The sequence below is a fragment of the Pteropus medius genome, unplaced genomic scaffold (assembly GCF_902729225.1).
Source record: "Pteropus medius unplaced genomic scaffold, Ma_sr-lr_union100, whole genome shotgun sequence".
In the NCBI taxonomy this organism is placed as follows: domain Eukaryota; kingdom Metazoa; phylum Chordata; class Mammalia; order Chiroptera; family Pteropodidae; genus Pteropus; species Pteropus medius.
In genome coordinates this window covers 7,593,968-7,615,468 of record NW_024352784.1, presented here as the reverse complement: position 1 = coordinate 7,615,468, position 21,501 = coordinate 7,593,968, and the positions used below count along the sequence as shown (strand labels likewise).

Genomic DNA, 21,501 nt, shown 5'->3' with positions numbered 1-21,501 from the left:
CCTCATTTCCCTTTGCAATCAGTCTCCCTCCCCAGCTTCAGGACCTAGGCCTTGCTTTCTGTCATTATATATTAGATTTTTTTTTTTCTAGAATTCCATATAAGCGATATCTATATACTATTTAATTTATATTTAAATACCATTTATATAAATGGTATCATGCAATATTTACTCTTCTGTGTCTTTATTCACTCAATATAATGTTTTTGAGATTTACCCAGTAGTTGGTTCCTTTTTATTGCTAAATATTATTCCATTGCATGGATATACAATTTGTTAATTCACTCATCTTTTGATAGACATTTTGGTTGTTTCCAGTTTGGGGCTATTATGAATGAAGCTTAATGAAAATTCATGCAAAAGTCTTTGTGTGCACGTATGTTTTCATTTTCCTTGAGTAAATGCCTAAGAATTGCTGGATTGTATGGTAAATGTATGATTAACTTTCTAGGAAACTGCCAGTTTTCTGAAGTACTTATCCTATTTTCTATGCCTACCAGCAGTGGATGAGAGTTTTATTTGTTCCACACCTTTCACAAAAATTGGTGTTGTCAAGTATTTTTTTTTTAGTTATTGTAATAAGTATATGATCACTCATTATAGTTTTAATTGCATTTCTGTGATGACTGATTTGTTGAACTTCTTTTTTCATGTGCTTATTGGCCATTCATATGCTTTTATTAAGTTTTGGGTTGTTTGTCTTCTTATTATTGAGTTATAAAAGTTCTTTATATGTTCTGGATACTAGCCCTTTATCAGATATATATACTATAGATATTTTCTCCCAGTCTGCCTTTCTTTTCCATCTTTTTAATGGTACTTTTTGAAGACTAGAGTGTTTTGTTATTGTATAGTTTATCTGTTTTTTCTTATGTGATTCATAATTTTTAAAACCTATTCAAAAGGTTACAAAAATTTACTCCTAATTTTTTCTTTAGGAACTTTATAATCATGGCTTGTACATTTAGGTCTATTAGCTCCTCTACTAGTCTGTAAGCTCCTTAAAGGTAAAAGCCATGCCTGATTTACATCTGTATTTTCCATAGTGGTTAGTAGTCTAATATTTATTGAATGAAGAAATAAATGAATATGACTTCATGGTAGATAATAATGATTGCAAGATAAGGACAGATAGTTAGGCTGTAGGCTGCAGTCTTTCTTCTTGGCTGCAATGAACTATGGACTTGAATTATTTCTGTGCTTTTGACTTATTTCATCAATCTATTGGGGGGGAATCTCCATCAGAAAATGCATTCACAAACTTAGAATAATATTATATTGGATATGTTGAGATACTTTAAGTACCCTTATTATAGGAAAATAAAATTTTATTTAACATTCTATGTTGTTGGTATGAATTCCTCTTTGTAGGAATTCAGAAAATTTAGTGTCTTTTTTTAAAAAAATCAAAAATTTAAAAATGTATCTATAAACTATGTGCATGAATTATAGAAACCACTGAAACACTGCTATGTATTTTACTTTACTAAATTAGATTTGTTTTCTACAAAATAAAAGGAACTTCCATCTTTGCTCCTCTAGAAGAAATTGCTAATAAAGAAACTCAGCTATGGTTTTTGTTTCCTTCTTACCAGTAGAAATTGGTAACAATTAAGCTTAGTCACATATATTGGTTGATAGTCACATTATTTTTATTTCTCTTAATATCAACGCCTACTCTGTCTCCCATCATATACCCCTATACTGAAAAAATAAAACCCATGTTTTCCCACTGAAAACAGGTGCATAGGACAGAGAAATAGACATGTGCAACATAAATCTCTACAATTTGAAGAATATGCAAAACTTGAACCAGCCTTATTTCACGTTTAAGAGGCAGATTTAGTGTGTAAATTATGGTAGAGTTTGGGAGATAAAGATAAAAACCTAAAGGATTTTGTTTCTGCAACATCATTTAGTGACATTTAATCAGTTTCTTCAACTGGGTAGTTATTCTGTGCTTTCCTCCTGATTCTACTTTAAGACAGTATAGTGCGAGGTTCAATGAGAACACTTGAACTTTAGGCAGACAGTACTTTAGAGACTATTGTACAAAAAATTATCTCAGACTTTTTCATGTATGCTTCATATAGTCAAAATATGTATTTGAGTTGTTAATACTAGTATTTCATACATGGCTATTGAGGGTTCATTGTGACTTGGGAATTTGAGGATAACTGCTCAGTTGGTTCAATCTAAAGTGTCTCTACCTTTTGTATAGGTCATACTATGATCCATATCATTAAGAATGTTTGTAGTATCTATAAAGCACTCACTATTTCCTTTCATAAGTGAAGGCAAATCAGAAGATGGAAGTACTATCCATTTTCATTGTGTATCTGCTTTAAATATTCCTTCTCAGGAAGCCAGGATCATTTGAAAATAGTTGGTTCATCCTCATCTTTAGAACATGATGAATAAGATGACTACTAGTTTGCCCAGGGATGAGTTAAGAGCTTAGAAAAGCCTGATTCTGAGAGTTATGCATGCATGTTATTGGGACATTAACAAAAGCTGAAAACATAGTTTACTGAAAAATTCTTAGGTTGTGCGTCATTGCCTTTCAGAAAGAACTATTTTATTATAAGAGAGGAGCTATGCCTGCAAACATGAAAAAGTAGGGCATCAGTTTTATAAAGCAAGAAATATGAGAGAGGAAAGGAGAGCCAGAGAGGTCTGGAATGGTGGAGAAATAGCTGTGAGAAAAATAGAATTTGTATGACTAGACACTGAAACAAATTCAGAAACTATTCTCAAGAAATGTGTCCTCCATTGATATCTTTTCCTCATGTCTCATTGTCTGAACACACATTTTTTTAAGTTGATTATCTTCTGCATTTATTGAGATTTCACCAATCTACTTTGGTGCTGTACATTAGAACTTACTTCAGTGATGGCAGTGTTCTGTATCCATGCTGTCCAATATGGTAGCCACTAGCTACAAGTGGCTGTTGAGCACTTGGAATGTGGCTAGTGTGATGAGGAACTGAATTTTTATTAATTTTATTTAGTTTTAATTAGTATACATTTAAATAGCCACATGTGGTTAGTGGCCACCATTCTGAACAGTGCAGATTTTGTTGGCCTATGCCCAGATTGTAAAGCACTGAAGTCACCAATGTAAATTCTATTCAGATGTTTCTGTTGCCCTTAGTGTAGTAATAGTGCTGGGCAAAGGCAAATGCTCAGTATGCATTAATATTGGTTGAATTAAATTGGATGGATAGTAAGAGAAAGGGGAAAGATAAGAAGCTTGAAAAAGTGAGTGGTGTCCTGCTAGGTTTTGTGCAGTACCCGCCCTTTAGTTTTAGTATAACTTCATCATTTTGCTTTTTTATTGTGTTCTATTAGCTTGCCCATTCTGACTCTTTTTTGGCACCTAAATATTGCATAGACACAAAATTAAACATTTTAAATAAATGTATAGGTGAAGTATAAAGAATAACACCTGGGTCCTCCAAAAGTATTTTATTTCTTTCATCTCCTTTTCTAATTACATCCCCTTCTCTACCCATGAGAACTAGCCACTAACCTCAACTTTGTGTTTATCATCCCTTTTCTTCAGAGTTCATCACATATGTGCATATTTATAAACAATACATTGTTTCATTTGACAAGTTTTTAAATTTTATATAAATAGAATCATCTGTATGTATTCTTCTGTGACTTTATTCACTTAATATTAAATTTCTAAATTATATCCATATTGTATAATCTTTTCACTATTGTAGGATATTCCTTTGTGTGAATATGTCACAAATTATCTCTTTTATTACTGATAGATATTTTTCCCTAATATTTTGCTAGTGTATACAGTGCAGCTGTCAAATCCCTATATATATCACTTGGTACACATGTGACTTAATACTGGGTTCAAACAGACATTTTTGTATTCTATGTGTGCATATGTGCCTGTCTGTCTGTCTGTCTCATTGTCCCCTTCTACTCCTCCGTCTTTCCCCTCTCCCCCTCCTCCCCTTCTTCCCTTCCTCTTCCTCCTCTTCTAGAATTCAGGGAAAGTAAATGAAGAGAAATAGAGATTTTTCTACATTATTTCTATAGGCTAAATACTCCTTTAAAAGTATTTGCCTCTGTTTGTTTCTAGTCTGCCATAGTCCCTGTGTGCTTTGGTGTTCATAGACCAAGCTATGATTTGGAGTCTGTCAAGAGTATTAGGAATGTTTTATTTCATTTATAGTCTGTACCTCTTTATTTCATTTATAGTCTGTACCTCTTTTTAATGAATTAACGCCATTTATATCAATTATTTGTACCTCTTTCTTTCAATCATAATTGTAATTGTGACAATCTAGATCAGTGGTTCTCAACTCTGGCTATAAATGTCTGAATAGCTTTTTAAAAAATAAAGATGTATCATATTTTAGTTCAAACCCCCAGAAAAACAGATTTAATTGGTCTAGGGATGGGACTGCACATCAAGATTGTTTTTTGAAGTACTGCAGGTTATTCTCCAATGCAGCCAAGATGGAGACCACCCTAAGTCAGTTGTTCTCAAAGTGTTGTCCTTACACCACCGGCAGCAGCATCACTGGGGAACTTATAGAAATATGAACTCCCAAACCTACCCTAAGATTTACTGAAGCAGAAACTCTGAGAGTGAGGTCCAGAAAGCTGGGTTTTAACAAACTTAGATGATTCTAATATATGCCAGTTTTAGAACCATTGCTCTAGATCATCTAAGTATTTATAATAAAGCCTCCTTTTTCTCAAATTCAACCTTTCAGGATCCACAATGTTCCACAATGGCTTTGAACCTGAAAGTAGGTAAAAGAACATGGGTAGGGGTGGAGGGTGGAGAAGCATGCAACAAAAGAAGTCTTTGTTGATAAATCCCTGAGCCTGAGCAAGCAAAAGTGGCTATAGCAAAAAGAGCTATAAAGTACATTGGATGTGTTATCATTTTTTATAACCTAAAGTAAAATGAAAATGTTTCCCAATGGACCATCGATACTTGAAAATGACTGTCCCCTTTCTACTAAGAGGGGATGTAGATAGAGAAAAGCATAAGACAGAAAGGAGTAGATGTAAGTGATAGAAAGTGGGAATTGCTGAGATAGCAAGTGAAGGAAGAAAGGTGAATCAGGAACAGCCTCCAAGAATGGAATGACGATATTGAATAGAGGGGCATTAAGGGTATAAAACTTCTCTTTGGAACATGTGATAGTGTTTTGTGGGGTTATGGGACCATTGATCATCTGTGATGTACTTCGTTAGTTTTGAAGCGTGCCCACATGCAGCATACAGAAAGTGGGCCATGGAGTCAAAGTGTTTTGGTTAAAGCCAGCTTTGCTATGCTACTTTGGAATAGTTGCTTAACTTGTCTAAGCCTCAGTTTCTTCAGTTGTAAAGTGAGGTGGAATCACCTGCCTCATAAGGTAGCAAGGATGAAATAAATCACGTGTAAAGTGCCTGGTGGACAATTAGTTTCAATAAATTTGTAAAACTTATTGTGATAAAATACATATACCATGAAATTTACTATTAGTGACATTATGCAACAAATACCACTCTCTAGTTCCAGAACATTTTTATGACCCCCAGAAGGAAACCCCGTACACATGAAGCAGTCATTCTCCATTCCTCCTTTTCCATAGCCTGTGGCAATCACTCTTCTGCTTTTTGTCTCTACAGAATTACCTGCTCTGGATATTTCGTAGAAATGAAATCATACAATATGTGGCCTTTTGTGTCTGCCTTCCTTCATTTAGCATAATGTTTTCAAGGTTCATCTATACTGTAGAATATATTAGTACTTCATTCTTCTTTATGGCTGAGTAATATTCCATTGAATAGATATACCACATTTTGTTTACCTCTTAATCTATTGATGAATATTTGGGTTGTTTCTACTTTTTAACTATTATGAATAATGCTGCTATGAACATCTATATACGAGTTTTATTTGAACACCTGTTTTTATTCTTTGGGGTATATACTCAGGAGCAGAATTGCTGGGTCATGTAATAACTCTATATTTAACTTTTTGAGGCATCACCAAACTTTTCCACAGCAGTTGCACAATTTTACAGTCCCACCAGTAGCATATGAGGAGTCTCTTCACCAATACACGTTCTTGTCCATTTTTTAGTTATAGCTATCAAGAAACTTTTTAAAAAGTATATTGATTAGGGATCTAAACTTAAACGGTTTTTTTTTTTTTTTTTTTTTTTCATTTTTCTATATTTTAACCCCGTGGTAACTTTTCTGACACCTCTTGCTTAAAACCCAAAGGGTCAGAAAGATCGTGAGGCCCTGCTTTCACAGTCTGTATTCTTACTGAAAATCAAGATCAAGCAAGCTTTTGCCCTCTGCTCCACTGGAAGATTCTCTCCTCCCTGAGCTCTCCTTAGAAAAGGTAGTGGTTCTTTTCTTTTTTTTTTAATTTATTATTATTTATGCCTGCAGCACCTGGTCTTCCTAGATGGTCTCCCATCCAAGGACTAACCAGGCCCGACCCTGCTTAGCTTCCGAGGTCAGACATCGGGCTTGTTCAGGGTGGCATGGCCATAGACCATGGGCTGTGGCTCCACTGGGGCACAAACCCAGCACCTTCTGCGTGTAAAGCAGACGTGCTAACCGCCACACTATGGAACCACGTCCAAGATAGTGATTCTTAATCACATGATAGTTACTTGTGAAACTTTTAAATATACTCATGGCCAGGACCCTCCCTAGGTTTTCTCAATATAAGTCTTTAAATGTAAAGCTAAGAATTAATATTCCTCATTAAGAACCATTACCTAAGTTAATGTTTCTCAAAGTTTGGTCTGGGGATCCCTGGGGCCCTCCAGGACCCTTTCAAGGGGAGTCCCTCGAAATTAAAACTATTTTTGTAATAATACTAAGACAGTATTTGCATTGTTCATTTTCATTCTCTCATGAATGTACAGTAAAGTTTTCCAAAGTCTTCATGACATGTGATAGCACAACAGATTCAATGCATAAGCAGAGATGAGAATCCAGCTGTCTTCTATTAAGCCAGATATGAAAGAGATTTACAAAAATGTAAAACAGTGCCGTTCCTCTTATGAGTTTTTATTTTTAAGTGTTCTCTATGACATGTGATGGGTTTATCATTGTTTTTAAATGAATTAATAAGCATTTTTTAAATTTCTGTTTTAATGGTAAATGTTAGTAGAAATAATCTATGTAAACAGATTCTTTGAGATCTGCAGTTGAAAGTATAAAAAGATCTTAAGACCAACCAAATGAGAACTGTACACTTTGGAAAGGAAGGAAACAAAAATAACTATTACCTATTTGTTGAATATTCACCATATAATTAATATTAGGTTAAGCTTTTTACATATTTTGTTTCACTTCATCTTTCCAATAACCTCAGAACATATGTGTACTTAACCTCATTTTTACAGGGGGAAATTTAGTCTCAAAGAAGTTAACTTGGCTAGTTCATAGGTTGAGGAGCCAGGATTTAAACTTAAGTCTTTAGAATACATGCTCTAAATCACTACCATAACCTTAAAAATGTAATGCCATAATGACTCATCTACCTCTATATTATCAGGCCTCAGAAGAGGTAACCTTTGAAATCTTTGTAGACTTAAGTGACATGTAAATACCATGTGGTGCACTTTCCTAAATTAAAGTATTCCCATATTCTCTTTAGTGGTCCTCAGTACAAGGACTACTAAATATGAGAAATAATCTAGGCATGAATAGTTGACACAACGTATACCTTTTTTGGAAAGGTGATTTTCATGTCTTACTGAAACACGAGGATAAATATTCAGTTAGGAAAAACAATCAGCAAATTGTGACCCTCTAGAAAAATGTTATTTTCCTAATCTCATATCTAGTCAGTCCTCTGAAGAGCCTGTCACTGCAGGAATGACGAAGTGGCAATTACTGTTTTAACTTGTTGGTATCCACCATGGAAAAGCCAATGAATCAGCTGCTGCTCTGTTTATATAGAATAAAACTTAGGGTAATTTTTTTCATGTGGCAATATTTTAGTTTCTAAAAAATAAAATTTTTGCTAATTAGGTTTGCCTGATGTAGTCCTTTTCAAGATTTAATTGTTGCCTACAGATTAAAAATTAATGTGTGGGCAGTCACTTTTCAAGAAACTGATTCTCTTCTAGTATCTTCTGTGAACAATTTTTTCAGAGAATAGCAGAATTTTTTGCTTAATAATTGATATTTCATTTACCATCTTCCTCATTTTACTCCTCTGTCCCCGCCCCCATCCCAATGCTGTTTTAAAGATTCAATTTGGGGATCAGCATATTTTATAGAAAATGAGTTAATTTACTTATTTGACAAACATTAATAGTCTAGTGTGTGTCAGGCACTGGGTTAGGACTGAGGATACTATAATGAATCAAAAAATAGATAAGGTTGCTCCTGAAATTTATAGTCTAATGAAAGATATGGACATTAAACAATCACATCCATAGAAGTCTGCGCAGGAGATACAAATATGTGAATTGTGTGCCAATAGCTAGTTAATCGATATCGTCGGCTGAGGTGAGATGATTTGGGCAGAGTGTATTCAGTGAGAAAAGAAGAGGATCTAGGACTACGTTTTGAGAAATGCTAGTGGTTAATGAACAGCTAGCGTAGAATAAGAAGGAGGCAGAGATAGAGGTCTGATAAAAAGGAGGAAAACTAATGGAATACAGTGTTAAACATTTCAAGGGGAGAGAATGTTTTAAGAAGTATCAAAGTCCAGACTCTTCTTATCATGGCTTGTAAAGGAGGCTCTATGTGTTCTGATCCCTTCCTACCTCTGTGACCTGATCAGTTACCGTCTTGCTGCTGGCCCACTTATTATTCTTTAAACATGTCCGCTCTTTCCTACCTTAGGACCTGTGTGTTTGTGTTCCCTTTGCTTCCCCCAGTTCAGATGTCCTCTCAGAGAAGAGTGCAGACCCTCCATGCCCTTTAGCGGGATTGTTGTCAGAGTCTATCAAACTTTGAATTTCATTATACAATTAAGATTAAATTATGCTTGGGCCTCAGATTCAGTTCTGAATCAAATATTTAGGACATGTTAAAGAAAGTTAATTTTGCAGAAGTCTTTAGCAATAGTGGTAAAGAAGAATTTTTAGATTTTAGAGTGCATCCTCCCTAAGGATTCTTAAAATGTATTGATGAAATGGTGAGAGCTACATCTCTTTTATATCCTTCCACCGAGTGTATTGCACAATAGAGGAATAGGGGAAAGCTGAAAAGGAGGTGTCAGGTCTTTTCTGTTAGCATCTGCAAATAATGAACAGCAAATAAGTCACAGTATTGATAATCCAATGCATACAAAGCAGTAGTAAAGTAGATTATTATTTTCTGAAAGATGAGAATACTGCTTGACAAAGACTGTTTTAAAAGCCAGTTTAAAGATGTGAGTTCATTTCAGTTCAGTAAACATTTATTGACAGATAGGAGGTTGAGAATTGGGGGGACTTTGGGGAAGTTGCTAAATAAGTTCTTCCCCAGCTAAAGAAAAGTGATTCCTCTATTCTTTCAAAATATAAAGATCAGCTCTTAAATTTCAAGACCAGAAAGAATAAATGGCCAGGCAATCAGTGACCATTTTATACTATTGCACTTGCCAATTGAAGGCTTCTTAAAACTCCTCTCAAGGGAGAAAATGACCTTTGAAGAACCTTTTTTTGGTAACTTTACTTTTTGTTTTTAAAAAGCCATTTTTGTAGCTATCTTGGCTGATGTGTATTGAATGTACTTTTGTTATCTTAAACATCAACTCCAAGCTCATGGACTTTCCTTATATAGCTTTCCTCTCTCGATAATTTGGCACAAGAATACTTTTTAATGCTATGTGTTTTCTTTTTCTGCTGGTCTCTTCTCACAGCAGTAACTGGCCTTTCACCGGTTTTGTATTTTATTTTAGAAATGGCCTTGTTCTCAGATCTTATTTTAAATGTTAGTTGGCCCAAGCCTTACTGCAAATGGCTTTCATGTATGTAGAAGACAGGGAAAAATAAAAAAATCAGCATGAATTAAGATAAGAGTGATTTCACATATACTTAGAAACAAAATCATTGCAAAGATACTAGAAATTAATGCCAAGCTGCCCCAATCTTTTACTCATGGAAGAATTTGAAGACCAGAAAAGCTAAATGACTTGCTAAAATTTACAAAATATTGCTGAAAATTTATCATTCTCATAATTTACATGAAGGCAACATATCCCAGAGAGCTATAATGTTAATACATAAAACAAATAAGCTATTCATAAGGAATGGAAATATACCAAACTACTTACCCTAGTTATCTTTGAGAAGGAGGAGGCGGGGCTGAATTACAAATTTTTCTTTCTAATTTTCTAAGTTTGCCAATGTTCAGTTATGAGCATCATTATTTTAATATAATTAGGGCTATGAACATTACAATTAGATTTGGATTTGAATCTGGCCTCTACTATTTATTAGGCTATGCTTCTGTGACTTTTGGGAAAGCTTCTAAACCTCTCTGAACTTGAGTTTCTTAATCTGAAAAATAGAAGTAACAATACTTTATTGAGTTAACTATAAAAGAGTTAACTATAAGGTTCTTACATCTGATGCCTGGTCCACAAGTAGCACTTACTAATGACAGACACTATCAATGCTACTGCTACTACTATCACTAATTTTATAATAGAACACAGGGCACTGACATAGGTGATCATTATTGAATGATTTAAACATTCATCTGCTTAAAGACTAGATGTTAAGTTAGGCAATTTTTCAATATACCATCCAGTTCATTTTATCTTTCTGTTAATTCAGAGGAAGCACCATGGCCATCAGTTTTTACTTACACTAGTAGAATAATACTTAACTCTTTGGTACCTCAGTCAGAGCCTGATCCTTACCATAATTAAAATAAAAATCCCTGATCCTCTTTATGTTTTATAATGGAGAGCTTACCCTGCATTGCTAGGGAAAATTATTAACCCTCGTTAAAATACCCTTATTGCTACTCATCTTGGAGCAGCCTGCATGGAATTGCCATATGAGAAGCAGATGCCCTTGTGACTTGAATTTGTAGATCCTTTTAGAAACCACTGCTGTCCCTGTACCTGGTACCTTAATACAAATATTTTGTCCCTTTTGAGCAGCAATCCCATTGGCCTTCCTTGTATTTCAAGAGGGTAACTGATCATTTCTTGTAAGTCTCCCTCACAACCTCAAAAGTCAGTTTCACCTAGGCCACCTTGTTTCTATTTATGCCCTGGAAAATCTCAAGAAAATATCTTTTATTGTTAGTGAACATCTGTATATATAATTTCTTGTGATACAGTACCAGAAAGAAATGTCATTTTATTTATTTAGATATACTATTGACAACCTACCTAGAAGTTGCACAGCCACAGATTGGAAACTCACGGCCTTGTAATTTTTGAATTTATTGTTTGGGAAAGACCTAGATTGTTTGACCCATTTTAAGTACTAAATAACAGCCACAGTAAAATATGTTTGAGTATTTTTCTGTACATTATTTTTAATGTCACTGTTTTTGAGGATATTGTGCTTTTCCAGTTTACAACTGAGGAAGCCTGTTATCATCATTAGTACTCATTCATTCAACATGAGCACCTGTTTTATCTTAGGCACTAGAGATGCAAAGATGAATAAAACATGATTTCTGCTCTGGAAAATTTCATAGTTTATTGGAGGAGAAAGATACTGAAATACACAATTACATTTCAAAGTGATATGTTCTATATAATATACGAACAAAGGGTTATAGTCACATAAAAGAGGGAACAATAAATTGAAGGGTGTATGCCAAGGTTACAAAGGGAAAGTGACATTTCAGCCAAGTCTGGAAGGATAGATGTACATTTGCCATTTAGAGAGAAAAGAGCAAGGGACGAGCATTACAAATACAAAGACTGTGTAAGGAAAATGTCTTCACTGTAGCTGGAGAAAAGGCTTTGTGAAGGAAAGTCAAGTCAAAGTTAGGAGTTTTAATTTTATCCTTGGAGCAGTGAGGAATCATTAAAGATTTTTAAATTAGGGCTGATATCAAATTTAAGTTGGAAAATGCGTAGTAGCTTAGGGCTGGAGGAAGAAAGACAGGTGGCGGACATCAATTAAAAATCTGTTGTAGTGCAGCATGGATGGACCTGGAAGGTATTATGTTAAGTGAAATAAGTCAGGCAAAGACAAATACCATATGATATTACTTATAAGTGGAATCTAAAGAACAAAATAAACAAAACAGAAACAGATTCATAGATGCAGGAAACAAGCTGATGGTTGCCAGGTGAGAGGGGTGTTGGGGAACTGGGTGAAAAATGTGAAGGGATTAAGAAGTACAAATTGGTAGTTATAAAATAGTCATAGGGATGTAAAATATAGCATAGAGAATATAGTCAGTAATATGGTAATAAATATGTGTGGCGCCAGGTGGGTGCTAGATTTGTTAAGGGGACCACTTTGTAAATTATATAAATGTCTAACCTATGCTGTGCACCTGAAACTGATATAAAATAATATTGAATGTCAGCCGTAATTGAAAAATCAAAAAAACGGGGAGGGGAGAAGGGGTGGAAGGGAATAAAAGGTTCAAGTTTCCAGATATAAAGCAAATAAGTTGGGATGAGGTGTACAGCATAGAGAATATAGTCAGTAATATTGTAATAGTGTTGTACAGTGTCAGGTGGTTGCTGGACTTCTTTAGGTATATAAGTGTTAACTAAATATGGTGTACACTTGAAACTAACACAATATTGTATGTTAGTTGTAGTTTAATAAAAATACTAATTTTTTTAAAAAGCTGTTGTAGTTTTTCAAGCAAGACACAAGAGTTTGTACTAAGACAGGCCTGTGGAAATAAAGTATCTAGATTTTAGAGAGATTTCCTAGGTATAAACAATATAATTTTGTGCTTAATATGATACAGGAAATGGGGTGGAGGAATCTGTTTTAGGTGACTGGGTTGATTAACCAAGATTAACAGCTGGGAGAAATATAGAAAGAAAAGCAGGATTGTTCATTATTTTTGTTTGTTTGGGGGAGTAGGGCAAGAGTTTTCCTTCTGTACAAGGTAGTCACTGTTTTCAGAAACAGTCTAGTAAGCAAGTCTGCATATCTGAATCTTGGGAGAGAGGTTACCATAGTAATAGTTTGAGTTCTTAACTGTTTATTTTTCCATTAGAAACTAAGGTTCTCAGAGGTTAAGTGTTCATGGTTTCAGGAAGGTGGCTTTAGAACCGAAATGCAAATTCCTAAGCTTCTTACCAACTAGGCCTTAATTAATTGGCCTTTTGAAAGAAAAAAATAAATCTTTTGATTCCCATTATAATTATTTTACTGTTTCATTTCCTAGAGTATCTTTACTTAAAAAAAAAAAAAAGACTGGTACGTATATACACAATCTTATTTTCTGCACTATGTTTTCTGATGTTCATGTTATTTGATTGATGACAGACAAATGAAAAGTACTAAGGATAATAGCTAAGGAACTCCAAACCTTTTCTATTGTTCTAGTAAAACGTTAAAATTCAAAGATTAGATAGTCCTTAAGAAATATCTTTGATCTAATAATCTCAGCTCTTGCCCTTTTTCCATATGAGAGGACTGTAAGAATGAAGATGTAGTGTCCACATCTGCAGGAATTAAAAAATAAATTATTTTCTCTTTTGGATTGTTGAGCTATTGTCCTTTCTGAAACACAGAGAATAAAGTAGACAGTTCTTCAAAATCTGCCCTCACCCTGAAATTTCAGGGGTCATTCAGCATTAATTGAAACATGGGTGGTTGTAAAGGACTTGAGTGGGCTTTGAACAAGGCAAATCACCATTCTTATCTGATATTATTTTTTCACATATTTAAAATATAATTAGCACACCTTATCCACTTGAAATTCTAGTTTTAACAGTTACTATCTAGATTCTCTGTGTGGCTTTTTGGGCTGTGGTATTTTTCCTTTACTTTGTTCTTGATTGCTGTGAAATGTAGTTGCCTGCTGTTTAAGGCAGCTGCAGTAGAGTGCACCCAGAAGTGGTTATAATTCTATATTTAGTAAGCCATAGGGTTTGTAAAACATTTGCAGATTCCTTCAGGATAAAATAGTTTCTATAAGTGTAACATTTTTAATGAAACTATTATTATTACCCATTAGAAAAATATAGCAGCTAACATGTGTGGATTTGTAGACAAGACAGACACATAAAACTTTTTTCCTTAAGAGCTCACTGAGTATTTAAATACTTAAAAATAATCATGCGAATCCTATTTTTATATTCTTAATCTTGAATTGCAGAGCATTTACTCAAGTGTTTACCTTTGGTCCAACATTTCGAGCAGAGAATTCTCAGAGCCGGAGACACCTGGCAGAGTTTTATATGGTAGAAGCAGAGATTTCTTTCATTGAGAGCCTTCAAGATCTCATGAAGGTAGGTACTCAAGTTTTAAAATAGTCTCTAAATGTCAGGCATCTGTGACATAAAAATGCTTCTGTATACATTTTTACTTCGAACATCTGTGCATTACAGGCATTCATAGAATGAAGAAGATGGAGAACTACTTAATTTAATAAACATCTGCTGAATGCTTTTAGTATCATAGTTTACTTAGAGTAAGTAAACTTAATTTAAATTCATATCTCATGTCTGCCATTAACTTTGTTATGATGTTACCGAACATTGCTGATCTTTAGCTTCAATTGTAAAATGGGAGTAATAGTACCTATTTCATAAGGTTATTGTGAGGAGTAAATAAAATAATGTAAATAATATAAAGCACCTAGTATGGGTCTATACATAGCAGGCTCTGTAAATAGTAGCTCTTGGTATTTGCTAGGCAAATCAATAAAATATCTCTATGGTTAGAGAAACATCTAAATAGCTATATTATAAACTATCCACAGGAGCTGTCAGAGCTCTGTTTTGGGCAAGGGATAAGGCTGGAGAGGCAGTCAAGAGTCACATCATGAAAGAAAAACTTTGTGTTTAAAGGCCATGCTAAGGAGCCTGAATTTCATTCAAAAGGTAAAGAAGAAAGAATTTTCAGTGGGAAAAAGCTATGGTCAGATTTATATTTTAGAAAAATCTCTCTTGCAGCAATATGAAGAATGATTTAGAGGGAGATACAAATAGCCGCAGGAACCCTTTGGGAGGCAATTTTCATCAGTTCTCACTTCTATTCATTTACATATCTTTCTATTCTTATTTACCCAGCAAATGACTCAATTCTACTTAAAACATAGATACCACATATACCACCTAATAAAATGGGCTCACTATTTTATTATCCTGTCTTAGGTTGGATTTCCTAGGAAATAAACTCTAAAGCAGAGATCTATGTGCAGGGGATGCTTGTAAGGAAACACATGTAAGGAAAGAAAGCAGACAGCACTGAGCAGAGGGAAAAGTCAGCTGTGATATATTTACAAACAGAGGCCTGAGTCAGTGCTCTGAGAAACTTTGGAATTAGATGATCCTTTATGGTTCCTTCACTTGAAGACAAGGGAGTAGGCCTTTGTGCCTCTGCCCATCAACCAGTCATTAGACATGGGCTAGCCTTAGGAAGAGGTGTAACCTTGGGTAAGGCAGCACTCTTGACCTGGACAGTTCCTGGAGAGGGATTCAACTGTGAATCATCAGCAGTTACTATTCCCAGTGGATAAAACTCTGGTCTCAAAGAGGTGTTCTGGCCACATACCACAGTATTCACTTCTGTACCCCTTTAACATCTCCCACTGATTGTTCTAGATCAGTGTCCCTCAGGGGCCATTTTTTAGTTGTCCTTTATAGGGGGTGAGCAGAGAAGTAGGGGAGAGTGGTTGCTATGTCATCTGGTGGGTAAAGGCTAGGGATGCTTTTCATCATTGTATAATGCACAGCCTAATCCACACACTGCCCCCTCACCCCCCGTCCCCAACAAAGAATTATCTGGCCAAAAATGTCAATAGTAACACTGTTGAGTAACCTTTTTGTAGAGTGTAGGGATTCAGGATCTGAGCCTCACAAGGAGTCAGTAAAATTCCTTAAGCAGATTTTACTTTGAGTCTACCACTCAATTCTGTATTATTCTTTCTCTCAGGCAATGAGAGTATTGTAAGAAACAGAACCACACTTTTTACCTCCCTATTTCTGCTTTGACGTCCATTGACCCAACATAGATACCAGAGGGAAAGGTTATGAAGCATACATAAAATTATGTTAGAATTTATTAAAATTATAATCTTTGCTCTATAATTATGTTCTATAATTAAATAATTCTTACGTAGTTGATACTCTACTGAGTCGTACCCAAGGCATACACTGTTGAATGATTTAATTAATTGAAATATAAACTTTTTTCCTAAAGATAGAAGAAAAAAGTATGCTCCCTAAAAAGTAATCTCCTGCTTAAATTTTCTCCCTTTGATAAATTACATTCTGTGGAAATTTTTATCTTGATGAAGCGTGGTCTCTTAAATATTTAATCAGAATATGGTAACAAAGGTTTTTTTTCCCCTCATGAGGTATAATAATTAAATATTACTATTTTAGTGCCATTGACTAATATATTTTTTAAACATCTGAGGGTTGTGCTAACCTTTTAGTTAAGTTTCTTTTTTCATTAAATAGATTTATAGAGCATAGTCTGAAAGTCAAGGTTAGAGAAGCCAATGATTTACTTCTTCAAATGGAAATTTACTGCTCATGAAAGACACCGATTTAACAGCTACAGTGGTCAAAGTCTTCCTCTTACACATAAGTATATTGTGTTTCTCAGCAGTATAGGCATACCATCTAACCTACGCATTCTTTTTTCCTCCCAGTATGCACTGGCTTTTTTTTAGTATTGAGGATATGACCCTTCATAAATCATTCAGTTACTTAGTGATTTCCTTATCACACTACTAGATAGAAGGTGATATAGCCTCAAGGTAAAAGATCTTCAGCCTCTTTTTGCTCTTCTTTCATCAAGTTAGTCCTCATTCCTGTACTATATATAATATATATAAATATATCTGGTTGTCACTTGGTAATTAGTTACTTTCTTATATCCGATCACATTAAATTACTTCAGTAGATGCTTATGCCCCAACTGTGTTTGCAGCCCTGATAGGTACACCAGTAATGCAAGACAGGAAAGGAAGATGCCTGCCTCTGAGGCAGCCCATACTTAATAAGCGTATGTATCTTTATGAGTACATTTGGAGGGCCTAATATGGTCCATTGACTTCAAACCAAAAATTTTAGTTTTGATTAAAAATATTTGAGGAAACATTTTCCATTCCAATCACTTTTTTTCTTCTACAAATTATTTTTTCCCATGAGACTTCTATGGACACCCCTGGTAGAATGAATTTTAACATACTGATTTGTGTGATATAATTTGTGTTATTTTTACTTTATGCTTTAGCAAAGCAAAAATGTATATATTTAGATGTAAATATATCTCATCGCTTCTCTAACTTTAAAGTTTACTTTCATTTACCAATGACTAAATGAAGCACTTTTCAAAGTTTCTCACTCTTCACAACTAATATTTGTTGTGTGCTTCTGTGATCCAGATGCTAAACTAAATCTTTTACATGGATTATCTCAATTCTCATAACAATCCTAGGTACTGTTATTGTTGTGATTCTGTAAGTGAGTATATTGAAATTTAAAGAGGCATCCATCAGTTTTAGCTATTTATTTGACATCTCGCTTCAATACCAGTATGAAACTGTTAACAAAAAATTCAAACATTTTCTCTTTTTTACCCCCTCTGAGACGTTGGGATGCCTCCTCTAATCAATCTGGAAAACTGAACTAACTTGCTATAGCACATTAAAGGATTAAGAAGTCTGATGGATTTATGGTTGCTAAAACCTGGAGAGCAGTTCTTACAAGACCCTAAACAAATTTTTTATATAAAATAGCTAACTTTTCAGGCAATTCTGTGTTGTTTTTCATAGGTTATGGAGGGGCTCTTCAAGTCTGCAACATTGACGGTTCTCTCCAATTGTCCTGAAGATGTTGAACTCTGTCATAAATTCATAGCTCCTGGCCTAAAGGTAATTAGTTTGTGGATAAAGCCTAGTACATCTGCTCTTGAAATATGTTAATTACATATATTGAAATAATTACATTTAATAATACATTCTCTTTTTTTTCTTTTCTTACCAAGGACAGATTAGAACACATGCTAAAAAACAATTTTTTAATGTAAGTAGATATTATACTTTCTCTGAACTTTATTCATACTTTATCATCATACTTATCACACTGTATTAAATTTTTTTATTTATATATCTGCTCTCATACTCCCTAGACCCAAGGAAGACCCATGTTTTAATTATTTTCATAACTCCTATATCTGGTTCATGGTTGATAATCAATGTTTCATGAATAAATTATAGCAAGATAAATGAACATGGTAATTATTAACTATTAATGCAATTCAAACTAATACTGATTTTAGTAATCAAAATTTAGCTTAATTAAAAAAACAAACTTAAAATTCATACATATAATGTCTGCCTCTCAGTTTTTCTGTTTCAGTCTTCTTTTTCTTCTTTACCTTCACTTACTAAAAATCTGATAGTACATTCTGAACTGGCTTTTTTGGTGCTTTTTTTAACCCTAAAGATCTGTGTTTTAAGGTAACACAGATATTATTGCTTCATTTCCGCTATAATTCTGTTATAGTACTTGATATTGGACTCGTTTATTCCACCAATCACCTTAACCAAATAGACATATAAGACTTAGTATTCAGTGTATTTACAGTGTGTTTAGAAAGTAAGTCTGATTCTCAGAAGAGTAGAAAATTGTTTTTGAAAATAAGTTGATATCATTCTTCACTCACAATCTTTAAATTTAGGAAGGTTTTGTTCTAATAAAAAAATCTAACCTATCCCTGAGGAGGGGAATAAGAAAAACTTGGTAGATTGATTGAGCTGAGAATTTTGGACGTCATCCCAGACCTCAGGCTACAAGTTAAAAGTGTTGTATCATTGAACCTGAGTGAATAACAGGGCAGCAGAGGTGGGGGAATAGGATCACTCTTGCCTCTTATTGAGAAAAAGCTGTAGCAGGAAAAGAGTGAGAGCAGAAAACCCACTAGGAGATTATTACAGCCATCTAGGTGAGAGGAAATGATGGTTTGGCTCATGTATTAATCAGGGTTCTCCAGAAAAACAAGACCAACATGGTATATATAGAGAGAGAAAGATTTATTTTAAAGAATTAGCTCACCCAATTGTGGAGGCTTGGCAAGTTCCAAATCTGATGGGGTAGTCCTGCAGGGAGGAGTTAAAATTCAAGTCTAGAAGCAGTCTGCTGGCAGAATTCCTTCTTGGGGGAGGCCAGTATTTGTTCTGTTAAGGTCTCCAGCTAATTAGATGTGGCCCCTGCATTATGGAGGGTAATCTGCTTTACTCAGAGTCCATTGATTTAAATGTTAATTTCATCCAAAAAAAAGAAAAATCTTAACAGGAACATCCCAAACAATGTTTTATTAAATACCTGAGTACCCTAGCCAAGCCAAGTTAACACATAAAATTAACCATTACAGACTAGGGTAGTGACAATGGAGGTAGAAAGAAGTTGTTCTATTCTGGATATATTTTAAAGATAGAACAAACAGGATTTGTGGAGAATTAGAAAGAGAGAGAAGAGTCAAGGGTGACTTCAGTGCTTTTGCTTTACATGGTTGTAAAAAGGGAGTTGCCATTAACTGAGATTGGGAAAGCCATAAGAGTAGCTGGGAGTTTGGGGGAAGAGAGGGAATGGTATCAGGATCATCATCATCAGGTTAAGATCAAGAAGCATTTAGACATCCAGTTTTAGATATTGGGTAGGCAATTTGAGTGTACAGATCTGAAGTTCACAGGAGAGTTCTGAGCATAAGTATGTTGATAAAAGTAATTAAGTAGATAAGGAAAGAAGTAATTTGGGCATCCCAAAGAATCTGTGCTCATGACAAAACCAGGGAGAAGATCTTAAGAGAAGTGATGTAGCTTCTATCTAATGAATTAGATCTTAGAGGGGGAAAAATATATCTACCATTTATTGAATATTTACTGTGTACCAGACAGTGATAAATTTTACATACATTAGTGGTTCATTTATCTTCTCAACTCTATAAGTAGTTATTATTGCCATCTTATAGATGAAGAATCAACTCAAAGAGATTGAGTAAAGATAAAATGGAGATTCAAACTCTTATTTATCTAATTTCAAAGCTCATGCTTTCAGCCACTATCCTTTATGTATTTGGAAGAGCACTGAAATTAACACTAGAGTAGTTGTAGCTCCCCCACTGTCCTTAAGACCTTTGTATATCACTAAACTGTTGTGCTTTGAAGTCCATGTCTGTAAAATTCTAAGGCTGGGAAATGGCTTCAGGAGATGTGCCATATCAGTCATTGCTATCACTATCACCCATGCCACACAGCACACATCATGGTTGAGGTTTTTATATGTGTGATTATTTGTTCAGTGTCTATCACCTCTGCGTGGTCAAGGACTTATTTATTTTGCTAACTATTCTACTCCCATTGCTTAGCACAGTGCCTCTAACGGGAACTCAGTAAATATTTACTGAATAACTGAGTGAATGAATAAATGACATTTGAGTAACCATGGGAGTGAGGGTCTTCCTTAGACTAGGTCCTCCCCCTGAAGTTTCCTATTAACTCATATCTCTTTTTACTTTAGATAGTAGGTGTAGACAACTATGATTCAGAGGACCTGGATTCTTATCTTGGCTCTGCCACTTATTAGCTATTAATGAATTAATTAATATTTTTCAACAAATACTTATTGACTACTATGAGTTAGGCACTGTGCCAGTCATTGAGGATTCAGTAGTGAAAATAGGCATGAATTGCTCTTGTTATGAAATTTAAAATCTAGAGAAAAAGATGAATAGTTCAATATTTGCATGAACATTTCATTACAACTATGAACTTAATTAACTGTAAATCTTTAACCTTCCTGAACTTGTTTTCTTATCCATAAAGTGATAATTTGGCTGTCTTATTGTTGAAAGGATTAAATGACCATACTGTTTAAGCAGTATGTCAGACTAGAAACTTGGAAACACGCTTGCTATAAAGATATAAAAGTATTAGTTAAAATATTATAAAATCTTTTTAAATGCATTGTTGAGTTCATTAGAAAGTAGGAGTTCCAGGAGCTAGAAATTAAAAGAAAACTGAACACCAGAGGAGTATACATAAATGACATGATTCTAAGGATTCTCAAGGTGGAGGGTACAGGATATTGGGCGGGGCGGGGGGTTGGGGAGAGGAGTTGCCAGTCTTTGAGACCAGAGATGTTTAACAGCCATGAGAGGACATGAGAGAAGACCTAAGCATGATAAATTAGAATTGAGACACTCCCCAAAGTACACACCCAGACGCACACACACACGATACCGTATGACTTGTACTATTTTAAATAAATAGTACACCTGACTACTTGTTTTGATTGTTTTATGTAATAATATTTCAAGAATCTGTGTAGTAATTGAATTTAGCCTTTATCAAGCAGAAATAGAATTTAATTATATTTCCTTTATAGTT

General features: G+C 34.5%; 1 protein-coding gene and 1 pseudogene across 3 annotated transcripts in view; one reads left to right on the top strand and one right to left on the bottom strand.

Moving 5' to 3' along the window:
• The window catches only part of NARS2 (asparaginyl-tRNA synthetase 2, mitochondrial), a 102,382-nt gene that overhangs the window by 60,136 nt on the left and 20,745 nt on the right, over window positions 1–21,501 (top strand). For all 3 annotated transcript variants that reach the window (XM_039848151.1, XM_039848153.1, XM_039848152.1), the window contains 3 exons: window positions 14,254–14,386; window positions 17,887–17,985; window positions 18,099–18,136. In XM_039848151.1, coding sequence (XP_039704085.1) covers window positions 14,254–14,386; window positions 17,887–17,985; window positions 18,099–18,136 — 270 coding nt within the window. The remainder of the gene's footprint in view (window positions 1–14,253; window positions 14,387–17,886; window positions 17,986–18,098; window positions 18,137–21,501) is intronic.
• Window positions 6,418–6,533, bottom strand: LOC120590638 (uncharacterized; annotated as a pseudogene).